Below are 23,807 nucleotides of genomic sequence, written 5' to 3'. Positions count from 1 at the left end.
TTGGAGAAGAAAGAAGGCCATATAAACTCTGTGATGAGGTGTAGTATCCCCATCGAGTAAGGGGTTTTTAGAAACGTCTCGGAGAGTAGTAGATGACTGTTGAAAGAAAAATACAGTCGGCAATAAAAGCTTGTGCCAAATAAGATTTTTTTTTCGAAAAACTTATTTTAGTTTCCTTCATTTGAAGGCCTTCATTGTTATCACAAACATAGTAAACGCTCAACAGTAAATCTAAAAGCAAAGCACAAGACATGTTTATTTAACAAAATTGGATTTTAAAATGGGAAAGCGGAGCGGAGTTTAGTACTAGCATTGAGTTAGAGCGCGAATCGTAAGTAGGTACATGACCTTTCACTGCAATTCCGCTGCTAAGCAGGATGTTTAAAATGCATGGATAAACTGGTATGGTAGATCAGTCTTGAGTTAGTTTATTTACGGTAACTACGATTCGTTTTGTGAGATCGCGATTTATATAATCCATGTGATAGGCATTTGACACTAGTTCCAGCGACTTGTTTTTATGTTTTTACTAATTTTTTGAGGGCTTTTTCCTTTTAGACATGTTTTGGATACATTTTATTACAGTTAATGATAAGCAAGTAACTATTCAAGTGACATCCTATATTTTTGAGCAACGGGTTTTCATCCTATATTTATTTATTTAACATCTTTTTCATTCATATACTCGTTCATGCTCATTTTTTTTCATTTTGTAACATAGTTCAATCTGATCGAGTTGACCTTTTTAACATATTTAAATGCGATCCGCTCGATCTGATCCATATTCATCAGGAATCTGTAGCGGTCTTATGAAAAAGGATAGATTCCTGGTACACATTATTAGATTGACCTAGATTTCGATAAGTAAAATGACAGAGGGAGTATCTGATTTCACAAATTGTTACAATTTCGTTATTGTTTTAAAACTATCATTGACGCTATTACTCACGCTAAGTACTTAAAAGTCGGTCGAGGCGGTCGAGGTGGTGTAGCGGTTTATCACGTCAGCCGCGTTAGCTGGAGACCCGGGTTCGATTCCCGGCTTCGCCACCAGTGGGCTTGATCGCTTTTTCTTTAGTGTATGGTATCTAATTCAGTTTATTACTTATAAGTAATAATTGAATCTAATATGTCTTTACAATTATATCATTTCACTCGAGCTGTATCATCCGCCTTGCATTATCCCGGCACTTGCCACGGCTCATGGGAGCCTGGGGTTCGCTTTGACAACTAATCCCAAGATTTGGCGTAGGCACTATTTTTTCGAAAACGACTGCCATCCGACCTTCCAACACGAAGGGTAACTAGGCCTGATTGGAATTAGTCCGGTTTCCTTACGATGTTTTCCTTCACTGAAAAGCGACTGGCAAATATCATATGACATTTCGCATATAACCGAAAAACTCATCGGTATTACGAGCAAAGGTGTGAACCCGCGACCTCCGGATCGAAAGTCGCACGCTCTTACCACTAGGCTACCAGCGCTTGTGCTAAGATTAAGCCTATTTATAAAAATAAAAAAAAATTAAATAAAACAGCTGTATGATGCAGCAATGCTTGCCAATATCATACATACATACATACAATCACGCCCGTATCCCATAAAGGGGTAGGCAGAACACATGAAACTACTAAAGCTTCAGTGCCACTCTTGGCAAGTAAGGGGTTGAAAGAAAATGAAACTGTGACATTGCAGTGACAGGTTGCCAGCCTCTCGCCTACGCCACAATTTATCCCATATCCCACAGTCGCCTTCTACGACACCCACGGGAAGAAAGGGGGTGGTGAAATTCTTAACCCGTCACCACACAGGCGAATATCAACGTCAATAAATAATACGTGCAGCAGCAGTCGTGCAGCTGTGAAATAATTTTATCACTTGTTAGACGGCTACGACTAAATATAAAGATAATATACATTAAACTGAAATAGACACCATACATTAAACAAAAAGCGATCAAGCCCACTGGTAGCGAAGCCGGGAATCGAACCTGGGTCTCCAGCTATTGCAACTGACATGCTCAAACCCCGACTGCCGAGGTATCCGTCGAAATTTATCTAGTGTATGTTATCTCTGAAGTCTAGGAGCCTTTGGTCGCCACCAGTGGCCTTGATCGCTTTTTCTTTAGTGTATGGTATCTATTTCAGTTTATAATTTATATATAGTAGTGTTACTACTAAAAAAAAACAAATCAAACAATATTTAATAAAATAATGTCATTTGTTCCCTACGCTGATAATATATATTAATTTATTTGTGTACGAGTACATAAATACATGAGCACAAAAGAACATAACATAAAATGCGTATCACGAAATGGACTCAACTCAACATATTGTTAGCAATGCTATGAAGCCACCACAGGGTACGTAGCCGAATGGCACAAACGCTCACGAAACGAAACGCTCGTAGATATCTATCTCTATCGCTCTTGCGTATTGGCGCGACAGAGCCAGTCACCTTTCGCCGCGTTTAGTTTTCGTTTCGCGTCGCAGAAATGCCATTCGGCTACGGCTAGGGATTGCAATCCGGTCTGATTCCCAATCCGGCCGGATTGGCCTTGAGGACTAAAAGTACCCAAACAGTTCCTTATTTTGCATGTTTTCACCATAATATGACAAGTATGATGGTATTTTGCATCACGATTAATAAACCAACAGTTTAAAGGCCTAGAAATCAATTTGTTTACCAGTTAACAAGTAAATTTTACTATAATAATCAGTCGCAAAACTCGCAAATCAAATTTCATATTTCGTTCTTTTGAAACTTTCATAGGATAACAAAATTATTATTTGTGTAACTTTTTACAGTAATACCTATAGAAATTGTAAGATACGATAAAGAGCGGACATTATAAGAAACCTACAAACATACATGCATTATGAGATCAGTATTAAAAAAAACCTGTAATTGTGTTATTTTACATTTAACTTTACTAACATGAAAAGAAGAACAAAAAAAAGTATCACAATCATACTAAGCATAACTATTAAAAGTTAGCGTTAACCTTTTCTCAGTCTGTATAAAAATATCCAAAATCGGTTAAGAAAAACTACAGTAACTGAATTAAAGTCAGCAAGAGTAGATAATTGACCTTAGTATTATTTGCTATTGCTGAATCAACAATCTTACTGATTACCTTTTAAAAATGTTCATTTTTAAGCTTTGAATTTTATTATTCTCGTAGCAATATGCTCTCATACTTCTCATATTATGCTGAAAACATGTTGTTCTTGAAGTCCTACGGCACCACAGAGGTGCAAAGGGCCTTCACGAACTCGCACCACGCCTTCCTATCTTCAGCTACCCTCGTGGTCTCGCTCCAGCTCGACCCAGTCGCTCGTAGTCCATCCTCAACGGACCGCTTCCATGACTTTCGAGGGCGATCGGAGCCACGACTTGCATTTTCAGTTTTCAGCCGAAAGCAATGGTTGCGATATTTCGTTCCCCTCTTTGAATAATGTGTCATCCATGTTCCTTTTTGTGTCGCGGTTAGCTGCCATGTACTCCATATGTCTTGATTTCGGATAGTGTCTGGCCAGAAAACGCGAAGGATCGACCGCAGACGATGGCTCTTTGTCACTCTCCATCACTCCACATTATGCATCCCAACAAACAATCCCACAGATTTCATTACGGATTCTGAGACGGAAAGTGTAACGCGTACTCATTATTTGACTTCCAAACGGCCTTCTAATGCAAATAACATACGTACGAAAATATGTTTTGATTGGAAATCAGACCGCATTGCAATCACCTGTTGAGTGACGTTCAAATGTGGCCGTAAAATTAATATTTTTTTCACTATATTAACATATTGGTACATTACCGGATCCGGTACCGGATCCGGCGAATTTCACCGGATCCGGTGGCATGAAAAAAGTACCGGATCCGGCCGGATTACCGGATCCGCCGGACCGGATTGCAATCCCTAGCTACGGCACCTGGTCTTCAGTACGGTCTATTCTGTGATGCCAAGATATTTATACGAGATAATTATGTATAGTAATTACATTATCTTTGTTCGTGTTGCTTCCTTGTTTGTATTGTTGTATTTTATCAAGGTGTGCAATAAAGAGTATTTGTATTGTATTGTATTACCTATTTAAAAAAAAGTTATTTCCATAAAATCCCAAACTCACAGGCAGTATTGAACTCTTAAGTCTAAGGAGAGACTTCGCCTCCTTATGTGTGTTCTATCGCCTGTACAATGGGTTGTGTTCTGAAGAACTGTTTGACATGATGCCAACGGCCACTTTTCATCATCGCACCGCTCGCCATCGATAGGGCGCTCATCCACACACCTTACAACCTAAATGGTCGCGCACCGTGCGGTTTCAGAGGAATTTCCTCCCACGAACGCTCCGGCTGCGGAATGAGATGTCGAGGTATTCCCGATGAACTACAGTATGGGGTTCTTCAAAAAAGGAGTGTACAAGTTTCTAATGGGTTGGCAACGCGCAGACCCCTCCTTGAGTTGCAGGCGTCCATAGGTTACAGAGACCGCGACGCGACGTGGTATAAAAAAAACGACATGCTGTATTTAACCCCATTTCACGGTAACGCACTTTGACACAGTTCCGAACCAGACGTAAATTCATTTTAATTTTTATTGAAGACAAAAAGCTTCGGTCATGGAAAAAAGAACGGACGGAAATAGCGGGGCGGGTACCGGATGTGGTTTTACCGATAACTTCCGGCGGAAATCGCGACGGCTTTGTAGCACGACACCCCAACTTTGGCGTAATTCTAATGAGGTATTTGAAATATTAGAATTATAACGAAAACGAATTGGGTTGTTGTTGTTGTTGATCGTCCTAGGGCACCCTATAGGTGCATAGGCCCTCCACAAGATCCTTCGCCTTTCTATCTTGAGCCACCGCCTTGGCCTCGTTCCAGCTCAGTCCATATTCCCTCAGCTCGTTCTCAACACTCCGCCTCCAGGTGTGTACGGGGCGTTTGCGGGCTCACTTTCCTCTTTGAGGCCGCCACTCAAACGCGATACTGGCGCTGTTGGTAGCTCCTCTTCGAAGGGTATGACCGATCCATCTCCATTTCCGCTGAGCCACTTCCTGTGCGACCGGAGGTTGTCGGCATAAACTCCACAAATCCTCACTCCTCATGGAATTGGGTAAGTACGAACTTTTTTCTTCACCGTGAATAGATAAGTAAGCATTGACTGCTGTTTAAACGATAAGGGTGAATTTAGATTGTTTTCTTATTAAGTTTAATTTTTATTTTAAGTTTAGAATAATATTAGATTTATTAAGTTTAATAATATTTTTAAGTTTGTTATTTACAAAAATATGTTGTAAACCCTAATTCTCTATGAAATACAATATAAATTTCTTGAATTTATATTTGGAAAACTATCGAATAGTTTTTTCCAATATTAAATGCACAAAAACATAATGCCAGATATTGTTTACGAAAAACGCTACAGTATAGTAGTGTCCATCCAAGGCCGCTCATAAGCTATAGGCACGTTTAGACCTTATTATTACTTAATATATTTCAAGCATTTTATCTTGTTTCACCTTGTTTTTAATTTAAACTTGTTATTAGGTATCGGATCGCATGGTAATAAGTCCGGACTAGAAGCATAATAAAACAACCTAGATATTAAATAACACATTACACAATTAAAACACCAATATAATACATTGGTGTTTTAATTGTGCAATATAACTAATTTCACTAACATTTATTAACTACCTAACATCAGTCAACCCCCCCCCAAACACGCTCGCAGCATTACCACGCTGAATCGCGATGGACAACCTCTGCACCAGGAATGACCCAGGGGATCCAGGCCCCCTATCCCTCAAACGGTTCCCAACCTCTTTAAAAAAACTTAATTGTCTCTGCGCACCAACAGCCCGTCGTTTACACCGCCAGAAGCGCAAGCAAGTAGCTCTCCAACCCCGCATACTTCTCCTGTTCATCACTGTATGCTATGTTCGGCTGATTAATATTTTCGTATGAGCTAAGTAACTTTTCGGTTGCAATACCAAAACTTCAAAGTAAATTAATTTTGAATTGGTATTACATTAATGTTATACATTTGTTTCTGAATGCCGTTGTTGTCACGGGCTTGGAAATAAACTTTGTTCCGACGTCAAATATATGAAACAAAAGTTACTGATTGATTCGTTGCTTTTTCTTCTGACTTTATTTCTAATGAAAAAGAATATGAAACCACGAACATACACAGAAAAAATACTTCTTTTTTATACCACGTAGGTGGCAAACAGTACGGTCCACTTGATGGAAAGCGGTCACCGTAACGCCTGCAACTCAAGGGGTGTCAGATGCGCGTTGCCGACCCATTAGAAACTAGTACACTAATTTTTTGAAGAGCCCCATACTGTACTTCATCGGGAATACCTCGGCAGGGAGCTCATTCCACAGCCGGAGCGTTCGCGAAAACCGCACGGTGCGCGACCATTCAGGTTGCAAGGTGTGTGCACCGCATAAACCTCAACAAGTCGAACTTGTTAAATTCATAATGCAAATTTCTCTCAGTGCGGAAAGATTATTCTTACTGCCTAAATTTGAACTTCAATAAATAAATAGGTACACGTAAAAATAAGTTATCTGTTGTATAATACAATAAGTATAATGATTTGATTGCTTGAATAAACGTCACTGTCTTCTTTTCACTTTCACACTATCGATCCATATCGTATCCATATTTAAAAAATATTTTACTAAAATCAAAGTTTGAATCAGAAATTATTTTATGTTTTATAATTTAGCTCTGTACAGCTACTATTTTTACTAATTGTAAGCTTATATGTTCTACAGGCTGCATGCTCTTTAGCTGCAGGCAGAAATTGGATACATCCATCCCATTAGCAAAATGTATTCTATTTCGTGGTGCATTAGTTTACTGTAAATAATGGAAACTAGAGAAATTATGTTTCACAGCTTCATTCTTTGCGATTTATTAATGTTTACAACTTTACATATTGTAGTAGCATTACCAAGCATCAGCCTTGCACGGAAATACAGAATGTAAACATTAATAAATCGCGTCGAATGAAGCTGCTCACATAATTATCATCGAACTTCACTTGGTAAGTTCGTTTAATTTTTAAATGTATAGTATGAATTTTCTGAGATGAACTTTTCGCTTTAGCCGTAATCTGTTAAACAAAGGCCTTTGTGTCTATTATTCACAGCGGCTAGCTCCCGTTTAAACGGCACGTGCTATAGTCTCAGTGTAGTTAAAAAGCAACTATCATGATAGTAATAACTGAATAATAGAAACAAAGGCCTTTGTTTAACAGATTACGGCAAAAGCGAAACGTTCATCTCAGAAAATTCATACTACAACTACAAACCTACATCATTATAATCACGCCTGTTTACCCCTTTATGGTAAAATACCGACCACATGTCATGAAACTACTCAAGTTGGCAATTAAGGGGTAACTAGTTTGTACAAGCTATTATTTATTTTCACACATACATAGAATATAACAGATAGATTTATTATATTAAACATTTATTTGTCAACACAGGCAAGACAAAATACACATAATATCAACAAGACAGAAAAAGAAAGAAGTGCCACGAAATGGCCTCATCTCAGCGTGTTGCTGGTGACTTCCAGCGCTGGTCTTCCGATGAGACCATCAAGTGAGAAAGATTCACGGAGGGTAACAGACAGAAGAAATACAAATCACATACAAGAACGTGTTCACATACATAAACTAACGCCTAAATTCCCAAACGGGGTAGGAAGAGCAAATGGATCTGCTCAAGTTCCAGTGTCACTCTTGGCAAGTAAGGAATTGAAAGAAAAAGAAAACGTGAAGTGCAGTGACAGGTTGCCAATCGCCCACAACATAATTGGAACCCATATCCCGTCAGTCGACTTCTACGATACCCACGGATGGAAAAGAGTGGTAAGATTCTTAACCCCACTCCGTGAGGTGTCTACAGGGGTCAATAATGTACATGATCATAATTATGATTATAAAAAAAAATTGTGCGTGGAGTCCCTTCGCGCGGAAGAAGTGTAACTTCGTAATGTGTTGTTTTCCAAAATTCGAGTTGGCAACACTGAGCGTTAAACGTTTTAACGTTGTAAGTTGGAAGTTCTCCCCCTCCACTCTTATCCTGGCCCAGCTGGGCCATTTTTTTCAATTTTTTTTTTAATTTGGAAATTTTTATGTGGTTTCCATCCAGAATCGCGAGCTCTTTCCTAATAGGAGAAAAAAAGTGTCCCAAGGTTTTTTCCCATTCCGTTACCATTTTTTCATACATTTTGTATGGCGATAACGGAATGGAAGGTCTGTATGGAAATCTTGGGACATTTTTTTTCTCCTATCAGGATGGAAAGACCTCGCGATTCTGAGTATGAATCGCGTAAAACATACCCATGTTACAAAAAAGTGGGGTGGACAACTTTGAAAAAAAAATGGCCTAGCTGAAGATCTAAATGCCCTGACACCCGATGCAGTTTCCTGATCTCAAAGCTGTACTCTGATTGCTTGAACATGCATGCCATACGATTAAATAAATATACGTATAAAAAAGTTGGAAGTCGCGTCAGAAGTTTCACTTCAAAAAATCTAAATATCCTTTCCAAATCAGGTATCACTTTAACCCTTAAATGCATGATTTTTTTCTTTTAACTAGAAATTAATAATGTGATAGACAATGGTTTTCTGACTCTAGGAAAAGACTGACTCGAGTTTAATACTAAATCAGTGTTAGAAGTAAAATAGGCTAAATCTTACTTATATAAATATATAATTACTAGTAAAATTTATAAGAAAACTTTTACTACTATTAAAAAGGTACACTATTTGAGAAACTTGATAAAATGATTAAACATAAAATAGTTACTAACTCTGAAAAAATCTGCCTGAATCATGTACTAAAAATCACCATCATCCAGTTTTTTCACACTTTTCCGCCATTTTTTCTTAAATAAAAACATTATTTCCATCCATTTAAGAAAAAATGGCGGAAAAGTGTGAAAAAACTGGATGATGATCCTACAGATCTAAGAAAAATAAATAAAAAAGTCCAGCTTATATTTTGGCTAGTTTATTAAAAAATACATGCATTGTAGCCAAATGGCAACAATATGCATTTAAGGGTTAATGCCAACCGGTTACCAAACGGAAAATAAAGTCATTAACAATAGTAACTATAATTGGTACCTACAACGTATTAAATATAACTACGTGTATTTCTGTTTTAATAGTTTGTTTAATTGTAGCGCATACCTACGTCATCAAAAGGCTGCGTCACACCACAGATTATTAATAAGTTACTAACGTAACAGATCTTTCACTTGCCCGCAAAGCAACAAATACCTACGCTTTATTTAAAGAATAACTAATAAGTTACTACGTAAAACTCAGAAGAATAGTAGGTACGTAGCACGCGACTGCGCAGGCGGGCGCGTGGCGCCTCTCGGCCACTTGTTCATTCGAATGAACGGCTAGCGTGTAAACTAAAATCCATAATCCTACGGACCAAATTGACAAGTAAGTGTGAACAAATGTTGCCATAGTTTGGCCAGTGTCGTTCTTATCGATATTAAAATTATTATTACACCGTAGATTTAAGGTGCACCCAGACGGTACAATCAAATTGGCAATTTGATCTTTTAATCAATATACCAACTTTTTTTGTGATTTCGACAGATCGAAAGGTCTGTAGACCCCTAATTAGATATAAAATGTTAATTTCAAACCAGGAATAATGTAAATGAAATTTATATATTTATTATGATAGTTTTTTAAATCATTACAAATGAATTATTACAATAATTATTGTGTTACAGCCGAAAGATGAAAAGATTGTGTAAATCACATAATAAAAACCAAGGACAAAATGTTACAACTCGACCATTTAGTGGACAATGTCTCGGATCGTTTTATCATAAATGTAACTGATGATGATGATGATGATGAAGATAACGAAATAACGGAGCTTGGAAATGAATAATATTTTATAATAAAGAGTACTCATTGTCGGACAACATATTTTTTTTTACTTACTGGTTCGGATACCTTTTTATGCTATAAAACTAGTGGGTGAAAACGCATTTTATCCATCCACTACCTCGAAAACCGAACAAACCAAAATGTTTACCTTGTATTTAAAAGTAAAATTCGTATTTTTTTGATTTAAACTAGTCTGTTATTTGTACTTTACAACTTGTCGATATATTGTTATCGACATATACCCTTCACTATTTTTATTTCACTGTTCCTGGTAACATTTCATCTGTCAGTCATTTGTCAATTTAGTCCGCAGAATTGTGAATTTTAGTTTAGGTAAGTTAACGCGCGACCGCGAGCGAGTGACGTAGGCCTGCTCACACTCATGAAAGCTAAACTTATTAAGTGCGCTGAAAGTGAATTGATAAATGCTATTTTAAGCCTTAAAGCTTCGTCAAGATTTAAAAGTAGTTTATTTTTTTAAATATATGGTATGTTCAGAGATAAATATAAGTTTGCAGGAACACTGGCAGGTTTACAATGTAATCCTTATAACATTAAAAAAAAATATGAGTCCTTACCAGAAAGTACGGTTGCCGAGTTATTGCACTTTTATTTAGCACCACTCGGATATTAATAGTTATTTGTTATACATGGGGGCAAAATTGTATTTTAACGCCGAGTGTGGAATTGAAAAACGAGCAAGTGAAAGGATTCTATAGTTGAACCACGAGCGAAGCGAGTGGTTCGAGAATATAATCCTGAACTTGCGAGTTTTTTAACACACGAGAAGTAAAATATATTTGCACCCGAGTGTAACACAAAACTTTTCCTCTCACTATAGCGAGGAAACTACAACGCAAAAAATTGCGTTTATCACTGCTTCCAGTAGTTCCACAGGTGGTAAATCATCTTTATTACTAGATTCACCTGCTTTTATCAATTTTATAGCAGTTAATTTAACTTTATTCGAGGTCAAATTACTTTACCCACTAGTGGATAAAATGCGTTTTTACCCACTGGTATTAAAGGACAAAATACGTGTTTCCGAGCTAGTGAGGGGAAAAATATTTTAAGCGGTTTATTAACGAAATAGGTAATTTAGTTAAAACAAAGCTCGACATGTTTTGAACCATTTCCGTGGATTTTTACAAAAAGTAATGACCCCGCCTTCACTCGTCGAGTGCGCGGCGCAATCATAACCTAGATTAAATTAGTTTATGTTTAAATAAATAAATAAATAAAATAAATAAATAAATATTACAGGACATTCTTACACAGATTGACTGAGCCCCACGGTAAGCTCAAGAAGGCTTGTGCTGTGGGTACTCAGACAACGATATATATGTAAAAAGGTAACCTATGTTCGTTACCTTTTTAGAATTGGCATAGACCTAGACTCATGACATGACACTTGTGACATGACATGCGTCAATGTGATAAAATGTAAAAATATTTGAAATGTGCAAGACGATATAGTAAAATATTTAATTAGATGAGTGACTGTGGATATTAAGGACTTTAAATGTCGTTTCTTTATTTCACAGGTCAGTACCTATCGTTATTTTATAGTAGTTTACCATGTTATACAAATAATACTTGTAGCGTTAAAAATAAACCTTTATTTCACAGAGCAACGCATGAAGTTTCTTTACACAGTCGTAATAATTCAATTAAAAATAAATAATCTTATAAAACGACATTTCTAGTTAAAGTGAAATAACAAAAATGACGAAACTTCGTTTCGAATTCACTATACTACCTGGAAATGACGAAAAAACGAATGTATGTTGTCTTACCTCTATAACCACCGAAGACAACCAAAGTTATGCGATACCCGACGGGTTACAGTCCATCGGTCATCACAAAGAATTGATGAAAACAGCTGCATATACTAAAGTAAAAAATAGTTTGTCAAAGAGGTACCAAACAAGAAGAGTTTGGATCTCATTAAACGAAGAACTCGAGCATATTTACATGGATGAGGATGGAAATGTACAATTTGCAGACAGATATTTAGAGGAATTAAAACAGGATCAGTCTGTTTCCACTCCACCTGCTGTTGCTGATGCAAAAGCAACAAATAATTTGGAAAAGTTGTTGGAAAAGTTAATAGAAAATACACAGGAAAGTAGACAACAGAGCTTAAAAAACATTGCTGAAAAGTTTGTGATTGAAAAGTTTACGAGCAAACACTCTAATGCAGCTCAATGGATGGATATTTATGAAAAGGAATGTGCGCGTTTCCAGATATCAGATGAAAAGAAGATTGAAGTTCTTAGGCTCTTTATGGATAAAAGTTGTGCAGATTGGTACAGTTCCATGGTTATAAAACTAACTATGAATGCAGAGTGGTCTGAGTGGAGAAAAAAATTTTGCGAATCTTTTGTCAATAAAGGTTGGAGTCCAGTTACACATGCATTACTGTATAAATATAAAGATGGGTCACTATTAGATTACGCCATAAAAAAAGAAAAGCTTTTACTTGATATGAGACAGTCTATAGATTCCGGCACATTGGTAGACCTCATTGCAGTTGGTTTGCCGGAGTACATTATTAAACAAGATTGATAGAGAAGCATTGAAGGATACAGTTGAGTTGTTCAATGAAGTAAGCAAGTATGAAAGTATGGTCAGCAAAAAAAGTTTTGTATTTAAGAGAAAGTATGAACCTTCAAAAACAAATTTCAAGAACGAGGATATAAAGCCATGTAAGATTTGTGAAGGATTAAATAAAGGCACTCGTTATCACCCTGAGACATCATGTTGGTTCCGTACGAAAGAATATGACAATGTGAAGAAGAACTTTATCAAACACGTTAATAATGCATTGATAGAGGCAAAATTGAATGAATCTATTCCAAAAAACGAATAATTACACCACTGATTAAGGTCAAATTACTAGTGAATGATAAATATCCGATTAATGCGGTTTATGACCCAGGTTCAGTCGTTTCAATTATAAATGCTAAGCTTTTAAGCCTTAAAGGAAAAGGAAACGAACTGAATGAAGAAAACTTAGTAACAGTTGGTGGTGTTAAAAAAACAGATGGCTTGACCAATCTAAAAATAAAGATTTTTAATAAAGAAGAATATGTTGATATATGCATAGTTGATGAAGAATATTTTAAACATGATTTTATAATCGGTTTGGACCTAATAAAAATATTTAGATTAACGCAAGACGAGAATTTAAAAATTCATCAAGTACTAGGTACAAACACAAACAATAATAATAAAATAGAAGTTACTAATAAAGAAAAAGTCCTAAACAAGTTGGAAAATCTTGATCACGATCAAAATAACACTACAAAAGAATATTATGTTAACTTTAATGAACATATAAAGGAAGAGGATTTTAAGATAAAGATCGATCATTTGAATAAGGAGCAACAGGCTCAAATAAATGCATTGATTAGTAAATATGAATCCGTTTTTGCACGGCATAAATACGATATTGGGACTGTAAATGGCTATGAGGCTAGAATAGACTTGTTAGTGGACAAGTACTGCAGCAAAAGACCATACAGATGTACTATGGAAGATAAAAAAGAGATAGAAGAGCAAATTGGGAAGTTGCTTGACAACAAGTTAATAGAAGAATCATATAGCCCATTTGCTGCACCCGTCACACTGGCGTTTAAGAGAGAAGAAAATAAAAAATCAAGATTATGTATCGACTTTCGAGACTTAAACAAAATAGTAATACCGCAAGCTCAGCCTTTTCCATTGATTGACGACCTAATGATAAAAACTAGAAATTGTAAAATTTTTACGACGCTTGACATCAACTCAGCGTTTTGGTCTATTCCTTTACGTATAGAGGACAGAAAGAAAACAGCATTTGTTACTCAGGAGGGGCACTTTCAGTGGACATGCCTTCCTTTTGGATTAAAGACCTCGCCAGCAATATTTCAAAGAATTTTAAGCAATATATTGAGAAAATACAAACTGACGGATTTTGCAGTAAATTACATCGATGACATCCTTATATTTTCCAATACGTTTACCGAGCACATTGAACATTTAACAAAGTTGCTGGAAGCAATCAAAACCGAGGGATTTCGACTAAAATTTACAAAATGTACATTTGCATCTGATTCAGTGAAATATTTGGGGCACATAATACAAAACAATTCAGTTAAACCATTGAAAGATAACTTGACCTCGATCAAAGATTTTCCTGTTCCGAAAACGCAGAAGAATATAAGACAGTTTTTAGGAAAAATTAATTTTTACCATGATTATATTCCGAAGAGTGCAATAATACTAAACCCATTGCACAATCTATTGCGAAAAAACCAGAAATTTGTATGGACAGCTGAATGTCAAAATGCATTTGAAAAAATAAAACATCTCTTATGTTCTCAACCAGTATTGGAAATATTCGATAAAAATTTACCGATAAACATTTATACGGATGCTTCGTTAGAAGGCGTTGGGGCTATTTTGAAACAAATACAACCTGATGGTAAAGAAAAACCCGTCGCTTATTTTTCAAAGAAACTTAATGAAGCTCAGAAGAAGAAAAAGGCAATATATTTAGAATGCTTAGCCATCAAAGAGGCAGTAAGGTATTGGCAATACTGGTTAATAGGCAAACCATTTACAGTTTATTCAGACCACAAACCATTGGAAAACATGAATTTAAAATCAAGAACTGACGAAGAATTAGGTGATTTGACATATTACTTATCTCAGTATGACTTTAAAATAAAATATAATCCAGGAAAGGAAAATTTAGAGGCCGACTGCTTAAGCAGAAATCCTGTATTAGAACCATACGAGAATACAGACGAACAGCTAAAAGTAGTTAATTTGATTAATTTAGAAGATATTGTAAAAGATCAAGAAAAAAACCAAGAAATACAGAATAAAAGAGAAAAATTAATTGAAAGGCACAATGTGTACTTAAAAAAAGATAGAAAAAGAGAAAAAATAATTTTGTCCGAAGAATTCAGTATAAAAATTATAAAAACCATACATTGCGATTTTGGTCATATTGGAATAGGGCAAATGCAGAAAACCATTAGTCCATTTTATACAGCCAAAAACATGACACAGAATATAAAATCGGTGTGCACTAATTGTGAAATTTGCATTAAGAATAAGTCGAGAGGACAAAGGAAATATGGATTTATGTCACAATTAGGCCCGGCTACTAAACCATTCGAAATCATGTCTATAGACACCATTGGAGGTTTTGGTGGTTCAAGATCAACGAAGAAATATCTTCACCTATTAGTGGATCATTTCTCTAGATACGCATTTATTTCTACCTCGAAGACACAAAATGCAAATGACTTTATAAAACTGGTCAAAAATATATCAGATACTGAAGATATTGGTATGATACTTACAGACCAGTACCCAGGTATCAACTCAAGTGAGTTTAAAGCTTTTTTGAAGAGCAAAAGTATACCATTGGTATTTACAGCGGTAGACTCGGCTTTTTCCAATGGATTAAATGAAAGGTTAAATCAAACTTTGGTAAATAAAATAAGGTGCAAGATGAATGAAAACGGCAGCAAAAGAGCATGGACAACAGTAGCGCACGAATGTGTGAAAAATTATAATGAAACCAACCATTCAGTTACCCGTTTTTCTCCAAGTTATCTTTTAAATGGTACAGATGTTGCAATATTACCTAATGAATTAAGAGAGAAAAAATCGCATAGTGAATGGATCAGGGACAGAGCAGAAGCTTTGGAAAATACAAGAAAATCACACTACTATAATAAGAAGTTGTTTGACAGAAACAGAGAATTCTTTGAATTTAATGTTGGTGACATGGTATATGTTGAAAATGGAAACAAATTAAATAGAAAGAAATTAGGAGAACTTAAAATTGGACCATTTGCAATTATTGAAAAAATTTCAAATTCAATATTTAGAATAGATACAGGACACAGGAAAACAGAGTCCAACCTCTTTCATATTACAAAACTTATTCCGTGCCACTGTCACGGCACTATTCAAGAAGGCGAGGAGTAAGTAGCTAAAATATTAAACCGAAAATTATTGGAAATTTTCTCCTTCCAGGGGGAGATGTAAAAAGGTAACCTATGTTCGTTACCTTTTTAGAATTGGCATAGACCTAGACTCATGACATGACACTTGTGACATGACATGCGTCAATGTGATAAAATGTAAAAATATTTGAAATGTGCAAGACGATATAGTAAAATATTTAATTAGATGAGTGACTGTGGATATTAAGGACTTTAAATGTCGTTTCTTTATTTCACAGGTCAGTACCTATCGTTATTTTATAGTAGTTTACCATGTTATACAAATAATACTTGTAGCGTTAAAAATAAACCTTTATTTCACAGAGCAACGCATGAAGTTTCTTTACACAGTCGTAATAATTCAATTAAAAATAAATAATCTTATATATATAATATACAAATACTTATATACATAGAAAACATTCATGACTCAGGAACAAATATCTGTGCTCATCACACAAATAAATGCCCTTACCGGGATTCGAACCCGGGACCGCGGCGCAGCAGGCAGGGTCACTACCGACTGCGCCAGACCGGTCGTCAACCGGTCGATGTTTATAACCTTTATTTTGTCCCACTGCTGACCAAAGGGAGTTTCCCGTGAATTTTTTTTTTCATTTACGTCAGTACACTGAGAGAAATTTGAATTGTGAATTTAACAAATTCGACTTGTTGCGGTTTATCCGTTTGAATCAGCCAAACGTATGCTTAAAACAATATGTGTCAGGTTGTTTTTATAAAATCGACTTGTTGATTCAAATATATTGCCGATTCAAATGACAAGTAGCTTGTTGTTTGAACCAAAGAGCACGTAGGCGCTATTTTAACCAAAAAAACTTGTTGAACGAACATGAAAACTGGTTGTATTTTCTCTCAGTGTACTGAGGCGTGTTCCGATTTTTAAAACAGGTTTAAAAACATTTTTATGAGTCTTAAATATGATCTGGTATTGTTAAGTGTTCCAAATGATATTTCTTTTCTTCAAGCCGAAGAATCATTTGGAACAATAACAGATCATAATCAAATTCCTATTTTATATCTTTTAAAATTAATGGACATGGTACAAATATAAGATTCAATATGTTGTAGTTCTAGAATTGGCCTTAAGCTTTGTCGTTGCTTCTTCGCTTTAGATGTCTGTGTATTAACTTTTCTTCTTTCTTTACTCTTTTCCGTGGCATCAACTTTGATCGTTTGAGAAGACTTGGTGATTCAGGTGAACAAATTTTCGAGTACCTATGTATAAAAAAATGCAATGCAATTTTTTCTACTTTGATTGAATGGCTTCTGATAAGAATGAATTGTTTTTCAAACAAATCAAGAACATAAATAAATACATAACAATACATTTGCTTCACTAATATCAGTATCAAAGTCTAAGTTTTACCTTTCGTATATTGTATACCATTGGTATAATTTGGTAATTTATCCGAAAACGTTTTTCAATTACTCATACCTATGTATGTTTATGCAATTAACAATCACATCAACAAAAAAATAAAGTCAGATTCAATTATGCCCGGCGATTTATCAAAGAGAATTTAGTCCAACGCAATTACTTGATTGTCCAAAAGCCCGTTCCAAACATCAGAACATCATATGGTTCTGATAGGGTTCTGAAACGGCTCGCGATGATTATTAGTTCATGAATAATAATGTAATGAATTAAAAATACGCTTATCGCAAAGATCATCTTCGGTCGTATCAAAACCATAAAAAAAATTATGACAAATTGTTCACGTTATCCACCAAAGACACTCTAGTCTTTTTAGTTGGCACTGGCCCAACCAAGTGGATTTGTACTTAAAACGTTAATGTCAAATACCAAATCTTGGTAACTGAAGGAAGACGCTAAGCTAAAACCTTACCAGAAATATGTGACTATGCGCCATGATGCGGAATTTGATTAGAACTATTTTCTTCATAATATACTGAACTATCACCCTTTACATCAGAATAACAGCGCTCTGATGACAGTAGTCATATATTTCTGGTCAGGATTTAGATCGCAGTTCATTTGTGTCACTTAAACTTTAGGATGCTCTATGTTATTTGTATAATGATTCTCTCATACTTCGTGTTTACTATAGTTACAAAACCTTTACTTTTACTTGAGAATGTCATATTTTATCCGCATTAATGTATTTGTGTCAGAGAGATGAGATTGAGTTTAGAGAGTTTCAAACGTCAATGTGAAATGCCAAACATTCCTTATCCTAGTCGTTTATTACATTGGTCAAATCAGACGATATGAGTAGATGCCACGTTCCTTCTTCACTCTTCCTTCGCTCATACCTTGCTGGTAGAATACAACGAAATTGACTGATTGCACGTTAGTTACAGAGTGGTTCTGGAGGTGGCCGGGAACTCGGACGCAGTCATCTTGAGCGGCCTCGAGGCTGACACGCAGTACCAGGTCACTGTTGCTGCCTTGTGGGGTGGCCACAAGTATAGAAGTAGACCGATTGTCTTCCGCACGCTGGGTAAGTATTTTATGTAACTGTTGGATAATAGTTATTAAAATACGAGCTGAAAGCAAGTTTCTTAAGATCTTGATAGAAGTAATTTTAAGCATTAAGTTGAAAATGGTCTTCCGAAAAATTGTTACGAATGTTTTAATGTAACATAAGTGTCAAATGAGTTAGAAGCCGATACGCATGCAGTACCTACCAATCCAACATTGACTCAGTACCGTCAAGACACACGACTTTTAATGATATAAGCACTCAACTCAATATACAATTAAAAGTAGGTACAGCGGGTCAAATCTCGACAGGGACAAATGTAACTGGTCCATTTTTTCCATGTTTTACAATGTTTGTTATTAAATAGAGTGTCCACATGGTAGGCGTGTTCAGTGGATACATGTAGAACTTAGCATCATAGTGTAATAATGAAAAAAAATGGATTAGTTACAATTGCCCCCAGTCGAGATTTGCCCCGCTGTACTTTACCTTATGTATAAAACGATTGTACACATTTACTAATAGAACACACTAATGTAACTAGGATCATATCTCAGGCCATTCATCTTCATTTTAATTCTATTTAAATATTCACAAAGTTCTGTTTTTCGTTTACCGTCTAAGTGTAATTAACTTCCCTAATTTACTTATACCTTTATTCTTTCTTAAAAACGTTTCGTTTCTGACATTGACAAAGGTAAGGTAATGAGGAACGTAGATCTAATTATGAAGTTTCAAATGGTTCATACAGAAGGGTTGTGGGTGCTATTATACGCATTATATTATTTTCATTTGATCGTATACATATTTAATTACATCATAATAAATGACAATCTTTTTTTTTAGTATGAATAGGTAGACGTTTGATCATGATCACACCTGATGGTAAGTGATGATGTGGTCTACGGTGGAGCACGCTTACCTAAGAGATACCTATCTAACCGCGAAATGCGAAAATCACATTTTTGAAGTGAATCTTCTTATTCGACTGCCAACTGACACTGACGTTTAACACTCACTGACACTGACAGCGTTAAACGTTTAAAGAGGACTTCCGGTTCGAACGCCATCTTAGCGGTTTCGTGTCGTGAATAATTTATTTTTCTTTTACTCATTAATATTGTTTAAAGTGTAATATCGATAGCTTATTATGCAGTAAACTAATTTTGTAGTGAGAAGCTGATGAAGAATTAATCTTGATTTAGCCTCTTTTTTGTCGTCAACGGCCGGTAGTCCACGTGCTCTTGTAAAATCTAGCTATCAATTTACAAGTGCTAACTCACCGTACACTGTCGTACTTACCGTACAAAAATTATTAATAATTAGCTCATATCACCTTGACACTGGCGAAATAGTCCCAATGGACTGAAGACATATAATTTTAAAAAACTGAACTGAAACGTTTAAATTTTGAAATACCCCTTCCTATTTTTAACCCCCGACGCAAAAACGACGGGGTGTTATAAGTTGTACGTATCTGTCTGTCTGTCCGTATCTCTGTTTGTGTGTGTGTGTGTCTGTTTGTGGCATCGTAGCTCCCGACCGGATGAACCGATTTAGATTTAGTTTTGCGACGTAGAAGATACGAATTAGCTGGACTAGCCGAAATGACAACCGTTGAAGCTATAGACGCCGATCGAAACGCAGTCTGTATCTGTCGCGCCAATACGGAAGAGCGATAGAGATAGTACATTACGATACTAGTGCAGAAAAGAGAAAGTTCGAAACGAGTGGCGATAAATTAAAACACTAACGGCTCAGCCACGACATTGGTCTAAGCGCGACAGCGGTGAGCGGCGGCCATACATTGGAGCGAGACACAGGGGATTGGAGCGGACTTTTCATTCGCACGTATGGCTGCCGCTCACCGCTATCGCGCTTAGACCAATGTCGTGGATGGGCCGTAAGGGAGTACTAAAAAACTAAGTCATAGTTCAGAATAACTAATCCAAGGGCATAGTTTATAAAATAATATTCATCATGAAAATCATGATTAATGACTAGTCTTGCAAAATAATTAATGGTTACACAAGTTGATGGCTTCATTAATTACTTTATTTAGAAAATGTTGTGAAGGCCATATGTTTGTTTATATTTACATTTTGCTCATGTAATCACGTGATGGGTGTATAATAATGTAATGGTATAGCATCAAAAGCCGTTTTTCATTCCATTCAGTCATTTAGAGGCACTTTATTTCATCTATGTAGTTTGTCCCGTTTTTTTATGTGAATCAAAACATAATTGAAGTGAAACTTCTTATGCGACTTTCAACTGACAGCGCGTAACACTTACATTGCGTGAAATGCCGCTCGCTCAGCGCGTAACATTCTGTCAGTGCGCGCAACATTCGCTCAACGCGACTCACTCATTCCATCCATTCACTTATTCACTCAGTCAGTGACAGAACAGAATGCAGAGAATGGTGGAATGGTTGGTTAGAATGTATGTATTTTATATTTAGATAGACAATAACTAAACGCGAAAACGTGATGGTCACAAAATGGCTGGAATGTGCGACTTCTGGTTCGAGCGCCATCTTAGCGGTCTCGCCTAGTGAATAATTAATTTGTTTTACTCATTAACTAGCGGCCCGTGTGTTCGTGTGTTTTATATTTAGATCGAGTGCAAAATAATTTGAGCAAAGAGCAATGTAAAATATTTAAAACATTATAAAAGATGAACGTAAGTAAACGCAAAAACTCACTCACTGTCACTTGACAAAACGTTTTTGAGGTTATGTTATGAAATTTCACTTCCTCCGCGAGGAAGGACTTGACGCACTGTTTTTTTATTTTCTGTTCTAGAAACTTTCTGTTAGAGAAACAAAATACTCGAAATATACATTTTGTACCGGTCGGAACTTCAAAGGGCCATCACGTACGAGTGTGTAATGAACAACATCGTACGATACACGTGCAATGGGGGAATTCGTAACTCGTGTCGATTTAAACAGTCCCTCCGGTCGTGTTTTATTTTTTCGTCACTCGAATTCCCTCTTTGTACAATTCTAAGCAGTAACAAAAATAATAATTGGTACCAATGCTTGGTTTGGTTTACAAGACCACTATTGTTTAACTTCTCGTGTAAGTAATGCTAATTGTTACCTGATCTAGCCTCCAGAGAAATATTTCGAAATTGAAGTACTAAATGGTTCTAAAAGTAAAATAAGTTGAAAAAGCTTCAATACATGAATATGGATTAAACCAATATGGTCTAAGTAGCTACCCGGGAGAAAACTCATATTTTAAACCAACTTGAGGCAATTTTAGGACTTAAAAAGCAAATAACAACAGTATGAAAATATTTAAATCATTTCATGTAATCTTGACAATCTTCATAAAGTTTTATCATTTGGGGTCACAATCAGCCTTCAAATTAAATAATAGTTAGGTAGGTAATGATCGTGTTTATACACAATGCAACGAACATGTCAAATCATTCATTAAAAATAAAAAAGGTTATTTATACTCGCAACGACACACCCCTATACAATTCAGGACAAAGCCCGTCATGTCTATGTTGCTAATTTTAAATGACGCGCCGAATCAGGTCAATGAACTGACACAATACGAGAGGTCAAGTGTTTCTTCTACGTTAATATATACACATCAAGACAATATAGTCACTATCCAATCTATCCATACTGATATTATAAATGGGAAAGTGTGTGTCTGTTTGTTTGTCCGTCCTTCACGACAAAACGGAGCGACGAATTGACGTGATTTTTTAAGTGGAGATAGTTGAAGGGTTGGAGAGTGCCATTTTTATCTCCTTCTAACCCCCCACTTCCCTAAAATGGGGGGTGGTTTGTATGTGGAATATTCCGAAATTTTCGAATTTAATGCGAGCGAAGCCGCAGGCAAAAGGCTAGTCAAATATTATATAGGAGCGACTAAGGTGCTCTCAAATATTAGAACATATTTTTTTCCCTTAGGAACAAAATTATTTTCATATAAAATATAATACTTGTTATTTCTAAGTAGTCACACTACTATAATACTATAATCTTGAAATAAATACATACATACATACATACAATCACGCCTGTTTCCCAGAGGGGTAGGCAGAGATCACGGATTTCCATTTACTACGATCCTGACAAACCACTTTCGCTTCACACACTTTCATAACATTTCTCATACACGCTCGTCGGTTTCGAGTACTTCTGACCTGGCCTCTTTGCAATATTTCCCCGATTTGATCAAGAAAAGTTCGCCTAGGTCTTCCACTACCAACTGACCCTTCCACTCCTTTTTCATATACTTTCTTCGTTAATCTCCTCTCATCCATCCTCTCTACATGCCCAAACCACCTTAACATACCCATCTCAATCTTTGTCACCACATCTACATCCACTCCACACTTCTCTCTTATCACGCTATTTCTGATCCTATCACTCAACTTTACACCAGCCATGCTTCTTAACGCTCTCATTTCTACGGCATTCACTTGACTTTGAAGTCTTTTCTCCCACACCCAACTTTCACTACCATACATAAGTGTAGGCACCAAAACTCCTCTATGCACCGCCAGACGTGCTTTTTGCGACACTTTCTGGCTGCCCATAAAAGCGTTTAGTGCTCCATTCACTCTATTCCCAGCATTCACTCTCCTTTCAATATCTTTTCCATGTTTACCGTCCCTTGTAAACAACGTTCCCAAATACACAAACTCTTTCACTTGTTCCAAACTTTCATTATCGATCTCAATTTCGCAATCTGTCATAATCTCATCTCTTTCAAATACCATTACTTTCGTCTTACTGACATTCATCCTCATTCCTTTCCTCTCGAAGGATGCATGCACTCTTGTTACCATCAGTTGTAACTCCTCGGCCGACGACGCAAGTAATACTAGGTCATCGGCATATAGGAGACATTTGACCAGTAACCCTTCCATTCTCAACCCACAATCATAATCTTTCAGATCTTGCAAACAACTATCCATGAATAAATTAAACAGCCACGGCGACGCTACACATCCCTGTCTAACACCCTTTTCGATGCTAAACCACTCAGTGTATGACCCGTTTATTCTCACGCAAGCACTGGAATCCTCATAAAGAGATTTCAGTGCTTGAACGAGTTGACTGCCTACTCCATACATGGACACTACCGACCACAATTCATTCCTCATCACTCTATCATATGCCTTTTCCAAGTCCACGAAAGCGCAATAGACCTTTTGACCTTTGGCCAAAAACTTTTCGGCTATGCATCGTAAGGAAAAGACTTGATCCGAACATCCCATACCCTTTCTAAATCCCGCCTGTGCATCCCATACTTTCTCGTCGGTTACTCTCACTACTCTCTCAATCAACACTTTCGCATACAGTTTTCCGACGATGCTGAGTAAGCTA

At 36.4% G+C, this 23,807-nt stretch overlaps 1 protein-coding gene across 2 annotated transcripts in view; it reads left to right on the top strand.

The window, feature by feature from the left end:
- Positions 1–23,807, top strand: part of LOC125230172 (fibronectin type III domain-containing protein 5) — a 308,743-nt gene that overhangs the window by 186,039 nt on the left and 98,897 nt on the right. Inside the window, exon 4 of one of the 2 annotated variants that reach the window (XM_048135227.1) lies at positions 18,324–18,463. In XM_048135227.1, the coding sequence (XP_047991184.1) occupies positions 18,324–18,463 (140 nt within the window). Of the gene's footprint in view, positions 1–18,317; positions 18,464–23,807 lie in introns of both variants that reach the window. The other variant, XM_048135225.1, reaches the window with a different exon arrangement.

This window comes from Leguminivora glycinivorella, chromosome 10 (genome assembly GCF_023078275.1).
Source record: "Leguminivora glycinivorella isolate SPB_JAAS2020 chromosome 10, LegGlyc_1.1, whole genome shotgun sequence".
Classification (NCBI taxonomy): Eukaryota; Metazoa; Arthropoda; class Insecta; order Lepidoptera; family Tortricidae; genus Leguminivora; species Leguminivora glycinivorella.
This window is presented reverse-complemented; position numbering and strand designations above follow the sequence as displayed.